Source organism: Coffea arabica, chromosome 5e (assembly GCF_036785885.1).
Source record: "Coffea arabica cultivar ET-39 chromosome 5e, Coffea Arabica ET-39 HiFi, whole genome shotgun sequence".
Classification (NCBI taxonomy): domain Eukaryota; kingdom Viridiplantae; phylum Streptophyta; class Magnoliopsida; order Gentianales; family Rubiaceae; genus Coffea; species Coffea arabica.
In genome coordinates, this window is record NC_092318.1 from 49,555,369 (window position 1) to 49,572,953 (window position 17,585).

Genomic DNA, 17,585 nt, shown 5'->3' on the forward strand with positions numbered 1-17,585 from the left:
TTTTTGAATTGTCTGGAGTACAGCAGAACATTGTCAAATTTTTAACTGGATGGACACTCATGTCCATCAAATCTATTCTATGTTAGGAATGTGTCCTAGTCTGAGAAATATGTGACTTGAGACTATAGGCAACCAGAAGGCACCTGTTTGCCATACGAAGCACCATAAACGTTAGAACAAGATGCAATTGCAGGTCCTCCTGCTTCTCTGTAAGCTAAGTCTATATCCACAAGCTTCACTTTATGACATGGCACCACTCTACTGCATTGCAAGTATATAGCAACTTTTGAACTAGATGTGCCCGAAATGTTCCTGAATGTTACATCTCTGATCTGAACTTGTGAGATGGATTCACCACCCAAAAAACAACGAAGATTATTAAGAGATGTGACAATTAATTTGTTCTATCCCAAAATGAAGGGGATTATTTGAAAACACAAATCAAGGGGGGAAAAAAAAACCATACCGTTGGGGAGCAAAAGGGGCAGTAGTCTTGATCAATGATGATAGGGTTGTTAACATTATCCATGATAATGTCCTGAAAATTAATATCTGAAGCCAAACTAGGTGAAGAAGGTGACCAAGTTTTGATCCTTACACCATTTTGAGTGTTCCTGAAAGTTGTATTGACAACATTAATGTGCATCACATATTCTTTTGCAAAGGCTCTTCCGAGGCTTCCAATGCTGATTCCATGGCCAGGACCACAGAAGACGTCAGAAATGACAATGTTTTGGCTGCCTGAAACCATGGATATACAATCATCACCGGTTCCAATGTTGACACTTGATATCTTGATGTTGTTTGAGAAACCAATATGGATTCCATCTGTATTGGGACTGTTCCCTGGAGCAGACAGCCTGACATGACTGATGTTTATGTTGTTGCATGCAAAAAGGTTGATATGGGCGTTTTTGCTATTAATCGACCTTAGCTTCTGTATCCTGGAATTTGTAATAAAGTCCAACCTCAAGCTCTGAGAGCACAGCAGGGGCAAGAACAATGATATCAGCCCGAGTTGCAGAAAAAGAATAGGCTGTAATGAGCCTCAAAAGAAGAAAATCTTGATTAGTAACTGACTGTTGGTTGGTCTCGTTATTCAGGAAAAAATAAAGTATATTGGATAATCCATCCAAACATCGCAAAGAATTTTATAAAAACAGTGAAAGAAAAGTAGAATAAATGATTGAATGAATCCTTCCTTTCCCCTAGAGGGCAAAGAACTTGAAAAAAAGCAGCTTATAGGAATTAAAACTTACAATAGGAAGGGGCAAACATCCAATATTTTTGCTACAATCATTATGAGGCCAAGCAGCAGCACCTTGACCATCTAAATATCCACCACCCTCCAGAGTCAAATTATCCACATAACGAAATCCAATCCAAGTATTAGTGAAAAATAATGCAGGATTAGTAGGAGCCCTTAGGGTCCCTTTAATCACAAATATCATTTCACCATTGCATGGCCCTACAAATGTGACAGAATTCAACATGTAGTTCCCCAATGGAATCAAAACTTTGCTTCTTCCTCTCCATTGGCATGCATCATTCCAAGCTCTCAGAAATGCCTTTGGCAAAAGTAACCAAAATAAATGAATAGACAGAGTAAAAAATTCTGCATTTCAAACATATCAAATGATGTGACAACTTTTTCGTTTAACAGGAATTTGAAGGGATAAAAATTTTTTTTTCCCCAGATGGGGAAAGATAAAATGATTGGCCAAATAAACAAGTACTTGAAGATAAATTTCTTTGGACTGCGAGTGTGCTGAATGAATCACTTGGGATTAGTGTTCACCATTCTTGAATCTTGTTTTAAACTAACCTGACTGTCATCTGTACTTCCATCAGCTCTTGCTCCATAATTATCCACATTAAAGATTTTATGTGGTAAGATGGTTGAAGCATCAGCAGTGATAAAAGGGAAGATGAGAAATAAAACAATTTTAAAAGCAGGGATTGAATCCATTTTCTTGTATATTTTGAGTCAAGTGCGTGTGCTCTTTTATTCTTCTTGGGACATACAAACAATAACATGTTGTTATATAGTATAACTTTTTTCTCATTCATACAATGTATACATATAAACACATGCCTTTTGTTGTTCTTGCATTTTTAAGACTTTCCATTTTTAAAACTCATCATTTCATTTAATCAGCCCACAATTCTCTCTCCCATTATCTTGTGAGTAATTGTCGCTTTTTAATTCTCCGTCCATATTTTCTTGCCTAAATAGCACATGTAAATTTAATGGATTGACGTACACAACTTTCCTTTTAAATATTTTCCTCTTTTCTTTTGTCGTCCAACTTCAACCTTTCAAATTCCAAGTTAAGACGGCCTTGTGAAGGGGTTAAAAAAAAAGATTCAAAACCATAAACAACTCAGCCAGCTTATATTTTGTTTAAATTATTTTCATGAACCCCTTGTAAGATTTAGAGTTTCACTTGAAACCCAACAAAAATAAATAAAAATGGAGTAGATTTAGTTAACTAGAGCATAAGCTAATGCCCTTCATTTTAGCAATCTATAGAAGTTAGAAAAGTGTGGAAGCCTTTCACTACAAAAATATATTACGCATTATGATACAAAACGTCTGACAAGAAAATAAAACATCGGAATTGTTGCCAAAACAGATGACAAAAACATATTATAGTATTTCTATTATCAAATAATTATATCAGATATCTTTGGTTCAAACCAAGTTTTGTGAGTTTCTCACGTCGTAAGATTCTTGAGAGTCTCAGTAAATTCACCTCACCATGCAGTTCCTTTGCCAGAAGGGAAAAAAAATTACTTGATTGGTTGCAGAGGGAAAGATGAGTTAATGAGAATTTACTTAGAAAAAGGCATATCTCCCAATTTAATACTGTATACGTTACTATTTCTGAAAAGTTTCACCATTTCTAGATGGTACATTCCTGAATCTACCCATTGTGCTTTCTTCCATGGCCATTGGCTTTACTTCTTTGCCTTCTCTATCAAACCTTGGTTAGAACCTTTAACAAGTTCATCCTTCAAATTTGGTTTGCTTTTACGAATGGGTCAAATTTGTGTTAATCCAAATTTGGCTATTACTCAGGCTTTTAACCAGTTCAAATTGAATTGGAGTAGCATTCAATTACATGTGACGTTTCAAGTTTTGCGAACATCAAATCTAATTCATGTTTTGTTTAATTAGTTCACAAACCTCCCACACCCATTCCCCCTTTCCTTTTATTTTTGTTCTAAATATTTACAGGGTCGAAACTCCCCTCACGTATCAAGAAACCGAAATTTTCATTGTCAAGATTCTCTTAATAAACACGCCAAATTTTCTCATAAAGAAGATGTCAAAAACAAATCTTCCATCGCAATTCTGGCCATCAAAAGATAGGTACTTTTTATACTTATGTAATGATTCCAGAAGAAAAATATGCAGTTCTTATGGACAGATGTGTGTAAAGAGGCAAACATAAGGTCAATGGCTAGTCTACTCGGATGGGTGACAATCGGCAGCTCAAAAAATCCACCGTTATTTCTTGAAGAAACTCCACAACTACCAGGATAATTAGCAAAAATTATGGTCCAATCAATCCCAACACCTGAGTCATAGCCTTGCATTCAAAGCTAAAGCTATCATTCTTTCGCTGCTTTGACTAGTAGTTGCAGCTCAAAACTTTCTTGGCATTGATCATTAGCTGCTATATGATGCTTTACAAAACAGAATATACTTGGAACACAATTCCCAGTTTCAAGGAAATGCAGATTCATTTCAATGGATGAGCCGCTTCTCTCCAAGAATACAGTAGCAGAAGAACCCAAGCAGCCATTACCAGAAAGTAGAGCGTCCCCCAGTTATACTGACATCAGGCCACCATCACAACAATCTAACCACCACCTTGTCAACACCGACTCCTTTATTTTCCCAGCACCAAGAACCAAATCTTCATTGGCAAACCTTTTAGCTAGTCTGAACGAGAAGAAAAAAATCACCAGGAGGTCAAATTCTGCGCCTCCCATTTTAACAGATGTGAAGGAAGGAATCCACGATTCTTTAGACCCAAGACCTGCCATAAAATCAGTACCTTCAATTGTCAAGCAAGCCTCTTGTGGATTAGTTGTGTATATAATAATTGGCATCACAATATACCTGCTGAGATGGAGAAGTTTCAAGGGTAAACAAACCTGGAAGCCAATAGATGCTTTATACTTCAACGTGGTCACACTATGTACCATTGGATATGGTGACATAGTTCCAGACACAACATTTACCAAACTGTACACATGTGCCCTTATTTTAGTTGGTTTTGGATTCATAGACATATTGCTGCATGGACTATTTACCTATGTTCTTGATAGGCAGGAGGAAGTACTGTTAAGCACCGTTGATGAGAGCCGATTAAATGCAGTGTTTAGAGCATACATGATAGATACCGCAAAGGGCAGAATGAGGATACGTATCAAAGTGGGATTGGCTTTGGCAGTTGTAGTTGGTTGTATAGCCATTGGAACAGTCATGGTGCATAAATTAGAAGAACAAAATTGGATTGACAGCTTTTATTTATCTGTAACATCTGTGACTACAGTAGGATATGGGGATTATGCCTTCTCAACGCTTCAGGGAAGGTGCTTTGCCATAATCTGGCTATTGGTGAGCACTCTGGCTGTTGCAAGGGCCTTTCTGTATCTAACTGAGCTCAGGATTGACAGAAGAAATCGCAAGATAGCTAAATGGATTCTTCAAAAGAAGATGACTCCAGGGGATCTAGTTGCTGCAGATCTTGATCACAATGGTTCTATCAGGTATCTTGTGATACTCCCAGTAATTAATTGATCCGTTACTGTATTAAGTCATGCAGATAGGTCCATCTTCTTGATGCCTGTCCTATACTTGTTTGAATTAGAGGATATGGCTCAATACAGTTAGTCGGTAATATAGAAACTTGAATCTGAACAAGCCTAAAAATAGATGACAGGCTTATAGCAAGCTAATAATGGCTATGAGTTTCAACATTTACTAATGCCTCCAAGCATTAAACTAGAACCAGAATTCCTTTTACCTTTCAATTGTGCAAGGAAAAGGTGTTACCACTAGCTTGCAAGCTAACAATTTCAAGAGCAAAGCTTCAGCTAATAGAATGTCAGTTAATATTTCTTATCGTAAAAAGCCAATTTTACTAAGAAAACACAACCAAAAAAAAAAAATCTGAAGGACTATACTTCATTAAGATTATTTTCATCAGAGCAGCACTATATTCTAAAGATTTTGCTGAGTGCAGTAAATTTATTCTTACAAGATTTTGTTGAGTGCAGTAAATCTGAATATGTCATCTACAAGCTGAAGGAAATGGGAAAAATAGCAGAGAAAGACATCCAGCAAATATGCAACCAATTTGACATGTTAGACAGCAACCACTGCGGCAAACTTACCATTACCGATATCATGGGAAGTGACAGTGATTGATACCCCTCTAGGCAGGATCTATGCGAGCAGCAGACAGTGGTACCATCCCCATCTTTAACCTTAAAGCTGGGACATAAAATCCAACTGTACGAAGGCAAATGGGCATAAGAGGCGGTAAAACATAAACCTTTGAACATTTTACCCAAGATGTAGATAAGTACCTAGATGATTCCTACTGGAAGCTTTCAAGTCAAATATAGTTCCAAGGTTACTTCAGCTGGAAAATTCTATCTACAAGCTGAAGCATGATTACCTCCACTTGCTAATGGAGGAATTCACATTTGTACACTGATGTTTGTGACTATTCATCCAAAAAGCACATCAAAAGATTCTTGTCCCAAGATGCAATTCATTTCTACCCCTAGCTTCAGAAATTTGCCATGGGATCACTAATTTTTATCTGATGGAAGACTTGTCGATAACATGCTAACCGAAATAAGGACTTCAAGCTAATAGCTATCACCATTCTTGACTGGGATAATTAATGGGTATAAATGAAGACATTAAACAAATCATGTTTTAAGATGCATCATACAAACAGAAACAATCTTGCAATCTCAAGGTTATCAGACTTTCCCATTTCACAATCTCTAAATAGTATCAAGTAGAACAGCAAAAAGCAAGTTCTGAATGAACAATTCAATTGCTCAGAAACTATATTTGCTGCACCTAAAGCTTTTTGACCTCTGCAATCATAACTTAAAACTGAAAACAACCCAATCTTTAGGAGGAATAGCACTTCATCAGTCTTGAAAGACCTCAGATTAGAAAAAAGGCCCTTAAAGAGGCCTCTCGGGCAAGCAACGCATGGGAAAGTGCTAAGAAGAAAGAACTGTGATGCTTCATGAATCTGTTTAATCAGCAAATACTTGTAATGTTTGGAAGTGAATTTAAAAATCAGAAATGGAACTAAATGGAGAAAACATATAATGGCAGTAAGACACAGATAAACTTGGATATTTTTTTACATCACTTAGGTTCCATAAGATGTCAAAAACCACATTAACACCAACATTGCATTAAATGGGAAAAAAAAAGTATCAAGAACTTCCATTTTCTCTACGGCATGCTTGTTTTCTTTGTTATCATCAAAACTCTCCCACTGAGATTGCCATTTTAATGAACTATCGTTCAAACAACAAAGACATGCAGTTATCCTTTCAGACATATTGCAGCTGCTGGAGGAGATCCACTTTGTTAGAGTTAAAAACTATCTGATTCCCACTTCAGTTTTCTTGATGCTCCCTATCCTGTGAATTTACCAATCATAAAATGGTCAAAGAATGGAGAGGAAATAATATGGCATAAATTTCAACAACAAGTGACTCTAGTTAATTAACTGATTAAAGGTTGGAAGCGCTACCTCTCTCTAATATGTAGAACATCCTTAAGAATTTCCACCACATGCTGCACCTTCAAGTTTTCTTCATTTTCCTTGATTTCCAGTATTAGTCGTGAAAATTCTAGTAATGAAAGAATTTCAACTTCAACTTTGTGGAGATGACAATCAATACACTCCAAAAAGTCCTCATAGGAGGATATTTCCTTCACACCATGGACTGCATCATCTTCTTTACAAACATCTCCATCCACTGGTTGCTCCCTATTATTCAGCTCATCGCTGGAATGCAGTTCTGGCAGATTCAAAGCAGCACCCTCCAATTCCTCATTCTGACCAAGCTTTTCATTTTGGTCAAAGTAATTAACATCAGTGGAAGTCTTCAGAACTTCCTCTTTTGGAGATACGAATCTGACAGGGGTCGGAGCAGCATCCCCACCAACCTCAAGATCCAAAGCGACATTCCCAATCAGCTCGGTTTCCTTGACTGATATCACCTAAAACCAAAAGTGCCCACCATGAAGTAAAAGAGACAGAAAAATTTTAGTGGTCACCCTGTCCATGAGACAAAGTACATGGCACTAAAGGCAGCAAAAGTGAAGAAAATTAGCCAGTAAAAGTGCCATTTCTAATGCAGCAGCCTGTGGAAAGTAGCCTTTTCAGGCCAAACAATATGCTGATATATAGGAGTGCAATATATATGAACTCAGCACAACCCATTACAAGAAATTACAATCTGTTAATTAAAATACTTCGTTTTAAATCCAACTTTAAAACTAAAAATTAGTTTCTTTTAGCTTATTTCATATGAAAGTGAAGAATAAACACATAAGGAGGGATGGCTTTCCAAATTAAGATCACAGATCACCAATATGAACACAAAGAAACACTTTAAACATGGAAAAAAAACTTTTATTTTTGCAGCTGATATAGATGAAGCTTAGGATGATGATCGAGGGAAAGGAGGAAGTCTTCAACATAATCATTTTGGCAAACAGAATTGGGATGATTGTATTCAACCAACCAATAGCTGACTTATGCTTCCTCTTTACTTCAAAACTTATCTCGTTTATTAAGACAGTGGCATAAAACTACCCACGTAATTATGCTTAAGGCACCATAGGAATAAGAAAAATGGAAACCCTAAAGGGCCTTAAAGTGAGAACCAGTTTTTATTGGAAAGAAATTAACCCCTCAATAAAAGGCCAGGTTTTTATGTCCTGCAAACTGTAAGGCATTCTTCAGACAGGCTATGTAAGCAAAAGTGAGGAAGTCGATACCTGAGTTAGCTTTGCTGCGAGCTCATCAAGCAACTCAATGCGATTCTTTGACTTCTCCATTGCCTGCATAACCTTCCTTTTTTGAAGAAGTAGCTCCCTAGCATCATTTTCCTTCGCTGTTTGAACACTGAGAGCAGCCTGTTGCCGAAGCTTCTCTGCAGCCTCAGACAACCTCAGGAACCTCAATCTTGCACTGTTGGCTGAAATAATAACCACTTACATACTATCAACTGTCCAACACAGATGTCAAGTGAGAAAGAATGGTTACTCAGGCACTCGAAAAACACATGAAATTCACCCCAAATCCACTTAAGATGGTTGTAATCTCGATTTTTATTCACTCACACTATTTCAGTGCTCCAATGAAGATACCTATGGACTGATATATTTCTTTTATGTTCTTTCAGAGTACAACATGTATGAAACCAAACCAAAAAAAAAATTGCAAGATAGGAATTCCCCTCAATTTCCATACATCACCACCACATCCAGGTACTAAAACCTCAACCACAAACTGAATTCTACACAAATTTTCAGATTACGCAAAAGCCATTTGATAAAAACCGCACATAATTTCATGATAGCTAAAAGAATATTTATCAAATTGAAGCACAGCACATATAAAGATTGTAAATTTTCTGCAACTATGGATATATCCCAGTTCATGAAATCGAAGAAAAACACCAAAATTACATTAAAATAAGTGTAAAGAACATAACTTTAAGATGAAAATTCTAATGGGTCCATGGTAAATAAGCAAGAAAAACAATACGAGAACAAAAAATTTACCTTTTGCTCTGGCGGTTTCTGCTTCCTTGTGAAGATTATCAAGCTGTTCTCTTAACTGGTCTGTGTTGACACCAGAAGCAAAGCAAGCTGTCCTTACCATGGGAAGCTTGGGTTGGACAAATATGGAGGGCCAATTCAATATCATCTTAGATCGGTCTTGTCCTCGTTTAGGCAAAGAAAGAAAGGGACTCAACCCATCATTAATTCGTGTACACGTACTTCTATGCTGCTCTTGCTTCTTCAGTGGAAGCGCGATTCTATCAGTTTACTCATAGCACGACTTCCTATGCCCCTTAAAGGCGTGTAGCCGAGGGCTCGACCATTTTCAAGCCTCTCACTAGTATAGATTGATTGATAGTACTCGTAGCCTCGTACAAGTTTCACGCCTCCAATTGATATAACAAAAGAGGCGGATATGAACAACTGCTTGATCGCCGGCGATTTCGGTGATTATTCGCGCCTTTTACTAATTCCAAACGACATCGTTTTCAAAAGAAATTGCTTTACACGTACAACAGTTAATGGTTGTAAAATTAAGAACGGAGGCGCATTTCAATGACTAGATTTTTTTTTTTTTTTTTTTTAGTGAAAAGACCTTAAGAGCACTTCTCTTATCACTAGGCATTAATTAATTTTCCTCCCAAACATTCATGTTTGTTTGAATGGCCTAAAAACACGTTGTTTTATCACTTTTTTTTTTATTTCTCTAACCATCTTTTTATACTTGACGTGTATCACAAGTGTTATTTCTAAAATGATTATTATAATATTATTTTTTAAAAATTTCAAATAATATTATATCCAAACACAAATGACTAACCTTAAGTGGGATGGCAATATTAGAATGAACTAGTGTTTAAAACACACACTAATATGTATGCAACTATTAGGAAAAATATTTGTAAAATTTTTTAGTTTTATTGAAATTATTTTTAAGAAAATTGGTTTTATATCTTGACAAAACATATGTAGAAAATTTACCAAATAAAGTGTGTAAAAAATGGTTATTTGGTAGTATGGTATAGATAATTCGTAGTTGTCAATGAAAATTAAGATTTATTAAATAAGTTAAAACTCTAATAAGAAAAAATACATGTTGGTAGAAAACCATATTGATAATGGGTAATTATCAAAGGTAGTTTAAAACTTATATCAAGTAATAGATTCTTGTTTATACCAAAATCCCCTCTCACTTTATATATGGCATAGACATCCAAGAATTCCCCATCAGGTAAGATGAACTAATTAGTCTTGTTTTAGGGCTGATACTGAGCACTTATGGGGTGTTGTTGGAAGCACAAATTGGGCTTTCAGGTGCCACAATTTGGACATCCTTCCACACACACTATTGTTGTGAGTATTATGGGCTAGTTCTCCATTTTCGTTCTTTCTACCCTACGAATGAACCAATGAGTACCCACAATCCTGCAGTATTGTGGTCCATTTAATAGTGGGTAGTCCAAGAGTTACAGTACTGAAAATTTGCTCCTAGTATAAATAAATAAACAAACCAATATACTTTCAAGAATGAACAATCATTATATGTTATATTTTCAGTTCCAAGATGTGATTTTTATTTTAAAAGTTCAAAGTAGCAAATTCCCTTTACTGTAAGAGAGAGAATTCCCTTTATTGTAATACAATAAATACTTTACGTATTAAATCTCGATCAGAACTGAGAAATAGAACTTATCTATTTTCCTAAAGAGAGGTGTAAAATTAGTTAATATTTATGCGAAGAGTAGGAGTAGGGGTGCAAACGAGCCGAGCTCGAGTCGAGCTTTGGCTAATCGAGCCGAGCTCGAGTTAATTTTGTGAAGCTCGAACTCGAGCTCGAGCTCGACGAGCTCAAAATATCAAGCTCGAGCTCGACGAGCTCAAAATATCAAGCTCGAGTCAAATTCGAGTCGAGCTTAAAAAATAAAAAAAATAATTATTATTATTTTATTTTTAAAAAATAAAAAATAATTTTTTTAACAAATAATAAAATATTAGGGATATATATGTAATTTTACTATTAAAATAAAAAAATATATATAATTGAACTCGCGAGCCAACGAGTTTAATGTTTTTGAGCACAAGCTCGAACTCGAGATCGACTTAATTAGTTCGAGCTCGACTCGAGCTCGATATTGACGAGCTCGAGTCGAGCTCGTATTCGAGCCACTCGCGATCGGCTCGATTCGCGAAACACCCCTAAGTAGGAGTTGCATACACTAGCTAAGTCTTCTTCATGAGGTTGCAATATTCCTGCACAAAGTTTGAATATGAGTACTATGTCTCTTAATTACTTAATTTTGTCTAGTGATTAGTATCTTTTTCTGTCAAAACCATCATGTCTCCTACCTAGAACATATTCCCTCCTGTTGGTAGTATTTTCTTACATTGGGATTAACGAAGAATTATACAAATTGTGACGTTAATTAATACATACTTTCGAGGCAATTATTAATAATTTAAACTTGAGAGTACCAAATTGTGACGTTAATTAATACATACTTTCGAGGCAATTATTAATAATTTAAACTTGAGAGTACATAATTGCACGTCCTTTTCTAGAGTACTGTATCGTATTTCATCCCAAACTTTTAAGTCCATTCTTGGGTAACGTAGACTGAAAGATGCTACCACAAAAAGGCTGAGGCCCACATGAAAGGACGTTTTGGAAGACTTCGGCCCATAATGTGAGGTCGCTTTCATTTCAGCTTGTCCCACACCCTAGCGGCTTCAATTTATCACTATAATCATCACACAAAAACAAAACCAAAAAAAGGGGAAAAAATTTGTCACTACAACCATATACATATTATTACTTCGTTCTTCTTTTTTTTTTTTTTAAGAAAAGATTCCAAAACTTACTTACGGGAGAAGAACAAATATGAGAGTTCGATTAAAATAGAGACCACACGATCACTTAATCAATATCCTTAGCAGCAGCTAAATTAGGTTTCAAGGTATATATCATCAGTTTAATCAAGTAATAAAGTGGAGTTTGATTGATAACACGCGTGACCGAAAGATTATTATAGATACAGTAATCAAGAAAATACGTGAGAATCACTATTGATCCTGCTTTAAAAAAAAAATCAACAAATCAACAACAAATGTTGTGCCATGACAGTAAAATGAATTTGTCGACATTCTTTCAACATTGTACCCTTCGCATTACAAAAGGCCCATAAAAAGCTTTCCACTTTAAAACAAAACCATTCATGATCAAAGTGTCTGAACTCTGAAATTGACATTAAACTTACTCGTCAATGGTGAAAAATTATTGGTCGTGAGCAATTGATGATATTCTCATCACTCTAGTCATTGAAAATGATCAGGACCAAGAAAAATAAAAAGTGAACATCACATCTTGGCAACTCTTTCATCTACTCGAACAAAAGTTGAGACTTGATAAGTTGCCTTGTATCTACCTAAAATCAAGTGACATTTGTCAACGTGGACCAGTCAAGAATAGAGGGGGGGAGTTGTTGTAATGAGTAATGACACATCCATAAACAAAAGTATTTGTTACTACGACGATCCAAACCGTTTGCTGCGTAGTTGTCTTATTTTCAAGGAATCGGGCATAGGATCCAGAATGATTTGTCAGAAAATGAAAAAGTCTTGCAGGCTCATTCCTCCTAGTCAAATTGAATATAATCTACCCTTTTGGTTTTTCTTGAACAAAAGCAACGAGTTCCATCTAAATGACCTTCTTTAATCAGGATTTGATGAAGTTAAACATTACTGCCTTTTGAAATCTGTCAATAAAAAGCAGTATATATACATGAGTGCAATTTGACTTCTTAAGCCATGTAATTGAACATGTATGTAGAACAAAATATAATACATAAACTGTCGATTCTTTCCCTTTCAAACAAAGATTAAAAAAAAAAAAAAAGAAAGAAAGTGTCTGGTGGCTGAGCAGTGGATATAATCACTTAACGAGAAATTATTGCTAATATAGCCATAGCCAAATCAAATCGAAGTGCTTTATATTATTTATGTTACTTTAATTTTAATTTTTAACCACATGATCAACTTTCGTATTCACCTAGAAGAACTAGTTCTTTGACCCTTGGGGAAGGTAAAATTTGAGAATTCGCGGGACAAACATATGCGCATTTGATTGAGCGAGGAAGTATCTTCATTGTTGACAAAAATGTCGGAGGAACATGTTTCTTGTTATTCTAGAGAACAATGAATCAGATACACTTCTCGTAGGTCATAAGAGCAGGGAGCGTGATCCCAATTCTAACAGCAGTCCACAAGATTATGCCATAAGGGATTCATACACAAGCATTAAAAAAGGAAGAAGAAGAAACTTTCTGACCCACAATAAAAAGAAAAAAGGAAGAAGATATACGTCCCGTCACATATGGGTGTTTTTTCTTGGGGTATATTACGCCTAACCTCCTTATAGATTTACAGATTGTTACGTGACGTCGATAACGTTTTAAAATATCTATATAATTCTATGCCTTTTGATGTAAATAAATAGAAACTTGTCGAAAAATAGCCTTCGTAATATAATAGTTAGTTGAAATAGCAGTATAGTTTTTGCTTAAGCACTAAATAAACAATAGCGTGACTACCTTGTATAAAATCATAGGAAAATTATGTGGATAAATAAAACAATCACAAAAGATGAAGTGGATATTCATACAAATCGTGGAAGAATTAAGTGGATATCATGATTAAAACACATTCATTTTTGGAGCCCGTCTATTTCAATCGCTGTGAACGTTAATACTTTCCACCCATTTTTTACTCTACATAAAATCACAAAAAAAATTATATGAATATTTTGAAACCTTCAAAAAGTCTGGGCCAATATGAAAAATTATAGGAATTACGTGTAATTTACCCTTTTTCTTACCCTTTTGTCTTGTAGAGGGGATGCCTATACCCCTCTCGTAACACCCTTCTATCCATTGTGTAAAATTTTTGCAGTCATCAACATGGCAATAGGTTACTGAAGACGAAGGAAATCACACAAACATTTTCTCGTAACACATAAGCAACCCCGTTGAATTGAATTTTCTCCTTCTCCCTGTCTGTTTTTCACGTTCAGAAATGATTCCTCACTAACGCGCGTTAAGAATTAAAAGGCCATCAAAATAGAAAGAACGTGGCTCCAAGAATCTAATATATATCAGCTGTCTTAATTAGCGCTGAATTTCTTTTTCACTCTCTTGATAGTTTCCCTTGACTAATGTTCATATGATAGAAATTAATGTGTTAAACCCTTGTTCTAATTCCGGCAATATACTAATCTTGGTACGGTAGGTGAGCAGCATGCATTCATATATATTTGAGAGGCTCTTTTACCAAACATGGAAACGGTGACATTATTGTTTGTGAAAGTAGTATACTTAAACACGCAAAGTTTTGAGATAATTAGAAGTCTTTTCTTCTTCAGTTACACGTCAATTACAATTAATACAAGATTATGTGCTGGACATATATATCATACATGTTTTTATCAATTGTCAAGATTGATGCTGATAAATAGCCAGCTGAAATATGCAGTGATTCCATTTAATATCTACATGAAACTTCATTTTAATGTCGTACAGTTCTTTTCTTTTTTCAATTTCAATAATAATATGTGACTTTAATTTGGGAGAGATCTGGCAAGTAGAGAAACTTGAGTTAATGACCTTAAGCTTGGACTTCACTGTTCACATAGCATATTGTTGTAGTGCACCCAAAATGCAGCACTAAAGTCTATCCTTCCTAAGATTCATTACATTGATTTTTTTTTTTTTTTTGTCGACGACACAGGGGTGTTCGGGTCAATTCTTACGGGACCCGACTAATCCCCTGCGGCCCGGGGCCCGACGCCCCAACCCCACCCGAACACGATAAGTGCGCGGAGGAATCCAACAGAGCGGAGACTCGAATTTGGAATCTCAAGGGTCACCGGTGAGAGGCGCTACCGCTGGACCATTCACGCAATCACGCGGGGGCAAGATTCATTACATTGATTGATTTGTTATATTTTCACCAACATAACCAATCGCAATGCAAAGCCTTAAAATCCTAAGCATCTTCTATGATTCAAGTGGTACATTTTGTATGGGACTTGATTGATTAATGGATCTGAATAACAGGCTTGAGTGAATTATTGAGATGGAGAAAGAGGAGAAGCCAAAGTAGCAACTTGAGATTTGTTTTATTAGAGGAGTCTCCAAATGTCTCTATAATTCTTAGTCCTTTTTGGACCTAACTAAAACCTGCTCCTCTGTTGACCGGGACTTCTCTACTGCAAAGATGCCAACACCTTGCTTTTTATCCTCCACAAGTGACACAAAGGTCAACAATGTCATGCTCTTTATACATGTTACTCCCGCCCCCCGCCCCTTTCACTCAAGAGGTCGTACGATTAACAAAGGAAGGAAGAACTGTCATGTGTCAAAAGATGTACAACTATATGTGCATTCAAATTGATTCCTGTATATCTCAACACCTCACGCCCCTCCTGAAATGATTCAATCAAAGATGGTGATGTATCTTAGCCAAGACAAGTACAGTTGCGTATGATATGAGCTCCAATATGCACAGCTAGCTGCTAACTTTGCCTAACACCTTTTTCTTGAGTTGTAGCACGATCCATTGCCTTGCCGGCTATGAAGGAACTCGGCGGAAGAAGTACCCCTTTCCTCTAATGGAAAAATTGAACCCTCTTCCCCTTTTTCTTTTTCGGGGGAAGAAAAAAAGAGGGTTCGACCAAAATCGATGAATGAAACGGGAGAAATCCGTTTGAACTTGAGTTAATTATTTGTTAGATATCTATAACGTGACATATATATATATATATATTCTTTAGGTGCTTTTAAGACTTTCTTGTTTGCAATTGAGACGCAATGTGTATCATCACCTCGAACCTTTCCGATTGTTCAAAGAGTATGACACAATACATTGTACAGGCATGGAAGAACAAAATGTGATAAATATGCTCATGATGTGGCCCGATGTGGGCATGTGTCATCTCAAGGAAAAAAAAAAAAAAAGATGAATTCCCTATCTTATAGATACGATAATTTATTGATAGCCAAATCTTGTACAAACGTGTAAACTATCAACAGCCTGTATAATGTATTTCTTTTTCAGCTCTGTACGTGGATCCATCCTAAACTTTGTAGAATCTAATTAGTATATATTGTTGGTACCCTTCTCAAATCTGTTTAATTAATTTGTTGTCCTCATTTCAATTTCGTTTTCTTCTTTTTTTTTTCATGCTTTTCAGAACTATAAATTCCATGTCTGATGCTTTGTAGACAAAAGACATATGCGCAATATGCCCTTTGCTAATGAGGCAAGTTATTGACTCATTTTAGTAGTTAGTTCTTATACATGTCATCTCTTGCGTTTATATAAACAGAAACATCTGAATCATTTTTGCTGCTAAAATCTTTGTGTTAGGTTTGATCATTGGACTTTTTAGGGAATTCCCCTCTCCTGTGTACTTTTTGGTGCTATATATATATATATATATATCTAGAACAAAATCTGAATTAAGTTTTCAAATATTTAATATACGTGAAATATCTATGATGGATTTAGAACTTATGGAGTGATTGAATTGAACAAGCAGCTCTACCCTAATAAAGATTTTAGTGACTTCTTTTCGACAGCCTTAGAGGAAAGGTGTACCATATGCACTTACATGAAAAAGGAAATCTGAAGTCCACAAGCATTTATATATACGTGTAGTTTAAGCAAAATCTCCTTCATTTCTACAACCTTTTTTTTATGAAGGAGAATGGTGACAGAATTTGCATAGCCGCAATTCTTTTGTCGAGCCCATTTCCTATTATTACAGGAAAACACACAATAAAATCAGTGAAATTTTCAATGAAATGTCCTGGAGATTCTCTGGCTCTCATTATCTCCGCATGCACAAGCATAATTCTTTACTTACTTAGCAGTTGTTGACAATAAATTTCCCACATTTTATAAAATGTTGCATGCCAAGAGGAAAACTATGATCAAAGAAGTGGACAAACTGCTGCAACCAATGCAGCCTAATATCTCAATATATATCAGGAAATTTAAGTATCCCCGTAGTCCTATCATGAATAATTATTGCTTTGTGTGTGGGTTTTTATGCTGGAATTTATGGTTTTCACGACATTTCACAATTTCAAAAGATACTTGTGTTGGTTTTTAGATTCCTTGCTTTTCGAGATGCAACAAAAGCTACCCTCCTATCAAAAAATTTTCACAATAATCCATTTTATCTTCAATATTTTTACAACGTTTAAATTGCCTACGTACCTTTAAACAATCTTTTTGTGAAGCAACAATCAAATTTATGTTCTCACCTAATAAAAATAATCAAATTAGGCTCAAGGACAAAAACAATCAAACAAGAATTTTATATATTTAAACTCCACCACTTTCATTTCATAAGTCTTTTGGTTTTAAATTTGAATTAATCTTTTACACACTGACAATGAATATATTTGCCGGTTTGGATGCATTACAACAAATCATAATTTGAATTTGAATTTGAATTTGAATTTTTTGTTTATGTGTCATGTATTCAATTTTGTTAGTGTATATACTATTGTTGTATAGAAAATTAACCCTTTACATTTTGTGAAACATCTAGGCCTTCAAGAATTTTGTGCTACCAACTCACTCCCTCCAAGGTATCCTACCGCCTGGAGCTAATCTTTAAAAATACAATGGCTTAATGTAATTACAGCACAAAAAAGACAATTATAAAGCA

The 17,585-nt window shown here is 35.6% G+C and overlaps 3 protein-coding genes across 3 annotated transcripts; 1 reads left to right on the forward strand and 2 right to left on the reverse strand.

Annotated features, from left to right (window-relative positions):
- On the reverse strand, positions 1-1,969 carry LOC140007092 (exopolygalacturonase-like). Its single transcript, XM_072049802.1, has 4 exons — positions 1,826-1,969; positions 1,260-1,568; positions 467-976; positions 1-404 (listed from the first exon to the last, which is right to left on the reverse strand). The coding sequence occupies exons 1-4, from the start codon at positions 1,967-1,969 to the stop codon at positions 123-125; spliced, it is 1,245 nt and encodes a 414-aa protein (XP_071905903.1). The 3' UTR covers positions 1-122.
- Positions 1,970-3,392: 1,423 nt separating this feature from the next.
- Positions 3,393-5,787, forward strand: LOC140006672 (two-pore potassium channel 3-like). Its single transcript, XM_072048988.1, has 2 exons — positions 3,393-4,785; positions 5,296-5,787. The coding sequence occupies exons 1-2, from the start codon at positions 3,758-3,760 to the stop codon at positions 5,444-5,446; spliced, it is 1,179 nt and encodes a 392-aa protein (XP_071905089.1). The 5' UTR covers positions 3,393-3,757; the 3' UTR covers positions 5,447-5,787.
- A 589-nt stretch (positions 5,788-6,376) lies between these two features.
- On the reverse strand, positions 6,377-9,210 carry LOC113690326 (uncharacterized). Its single transcript, XM_027208171.2, has 4 exons — positions 8,855-9,210; positions 8,066-8,265; positions 6,810-7,282; positions 6,377-6,696 (listed from the first exon to the last, which is right to left on the reverse strand). Exons 1-4 carry the CDS (start codon positions 8,997-8,999, stop codon positions 6,657-6,659), a joined length of 858 nt encoding a protein of 285 aa, XP_027063972.2. The 5' UTR covers positions 9,000-9,210; the 3' UTR covers positions 6,377-6,656.
- Between the last annotated feature and the right edge of the window lie 8,375 nt (positions 9,211-17,585).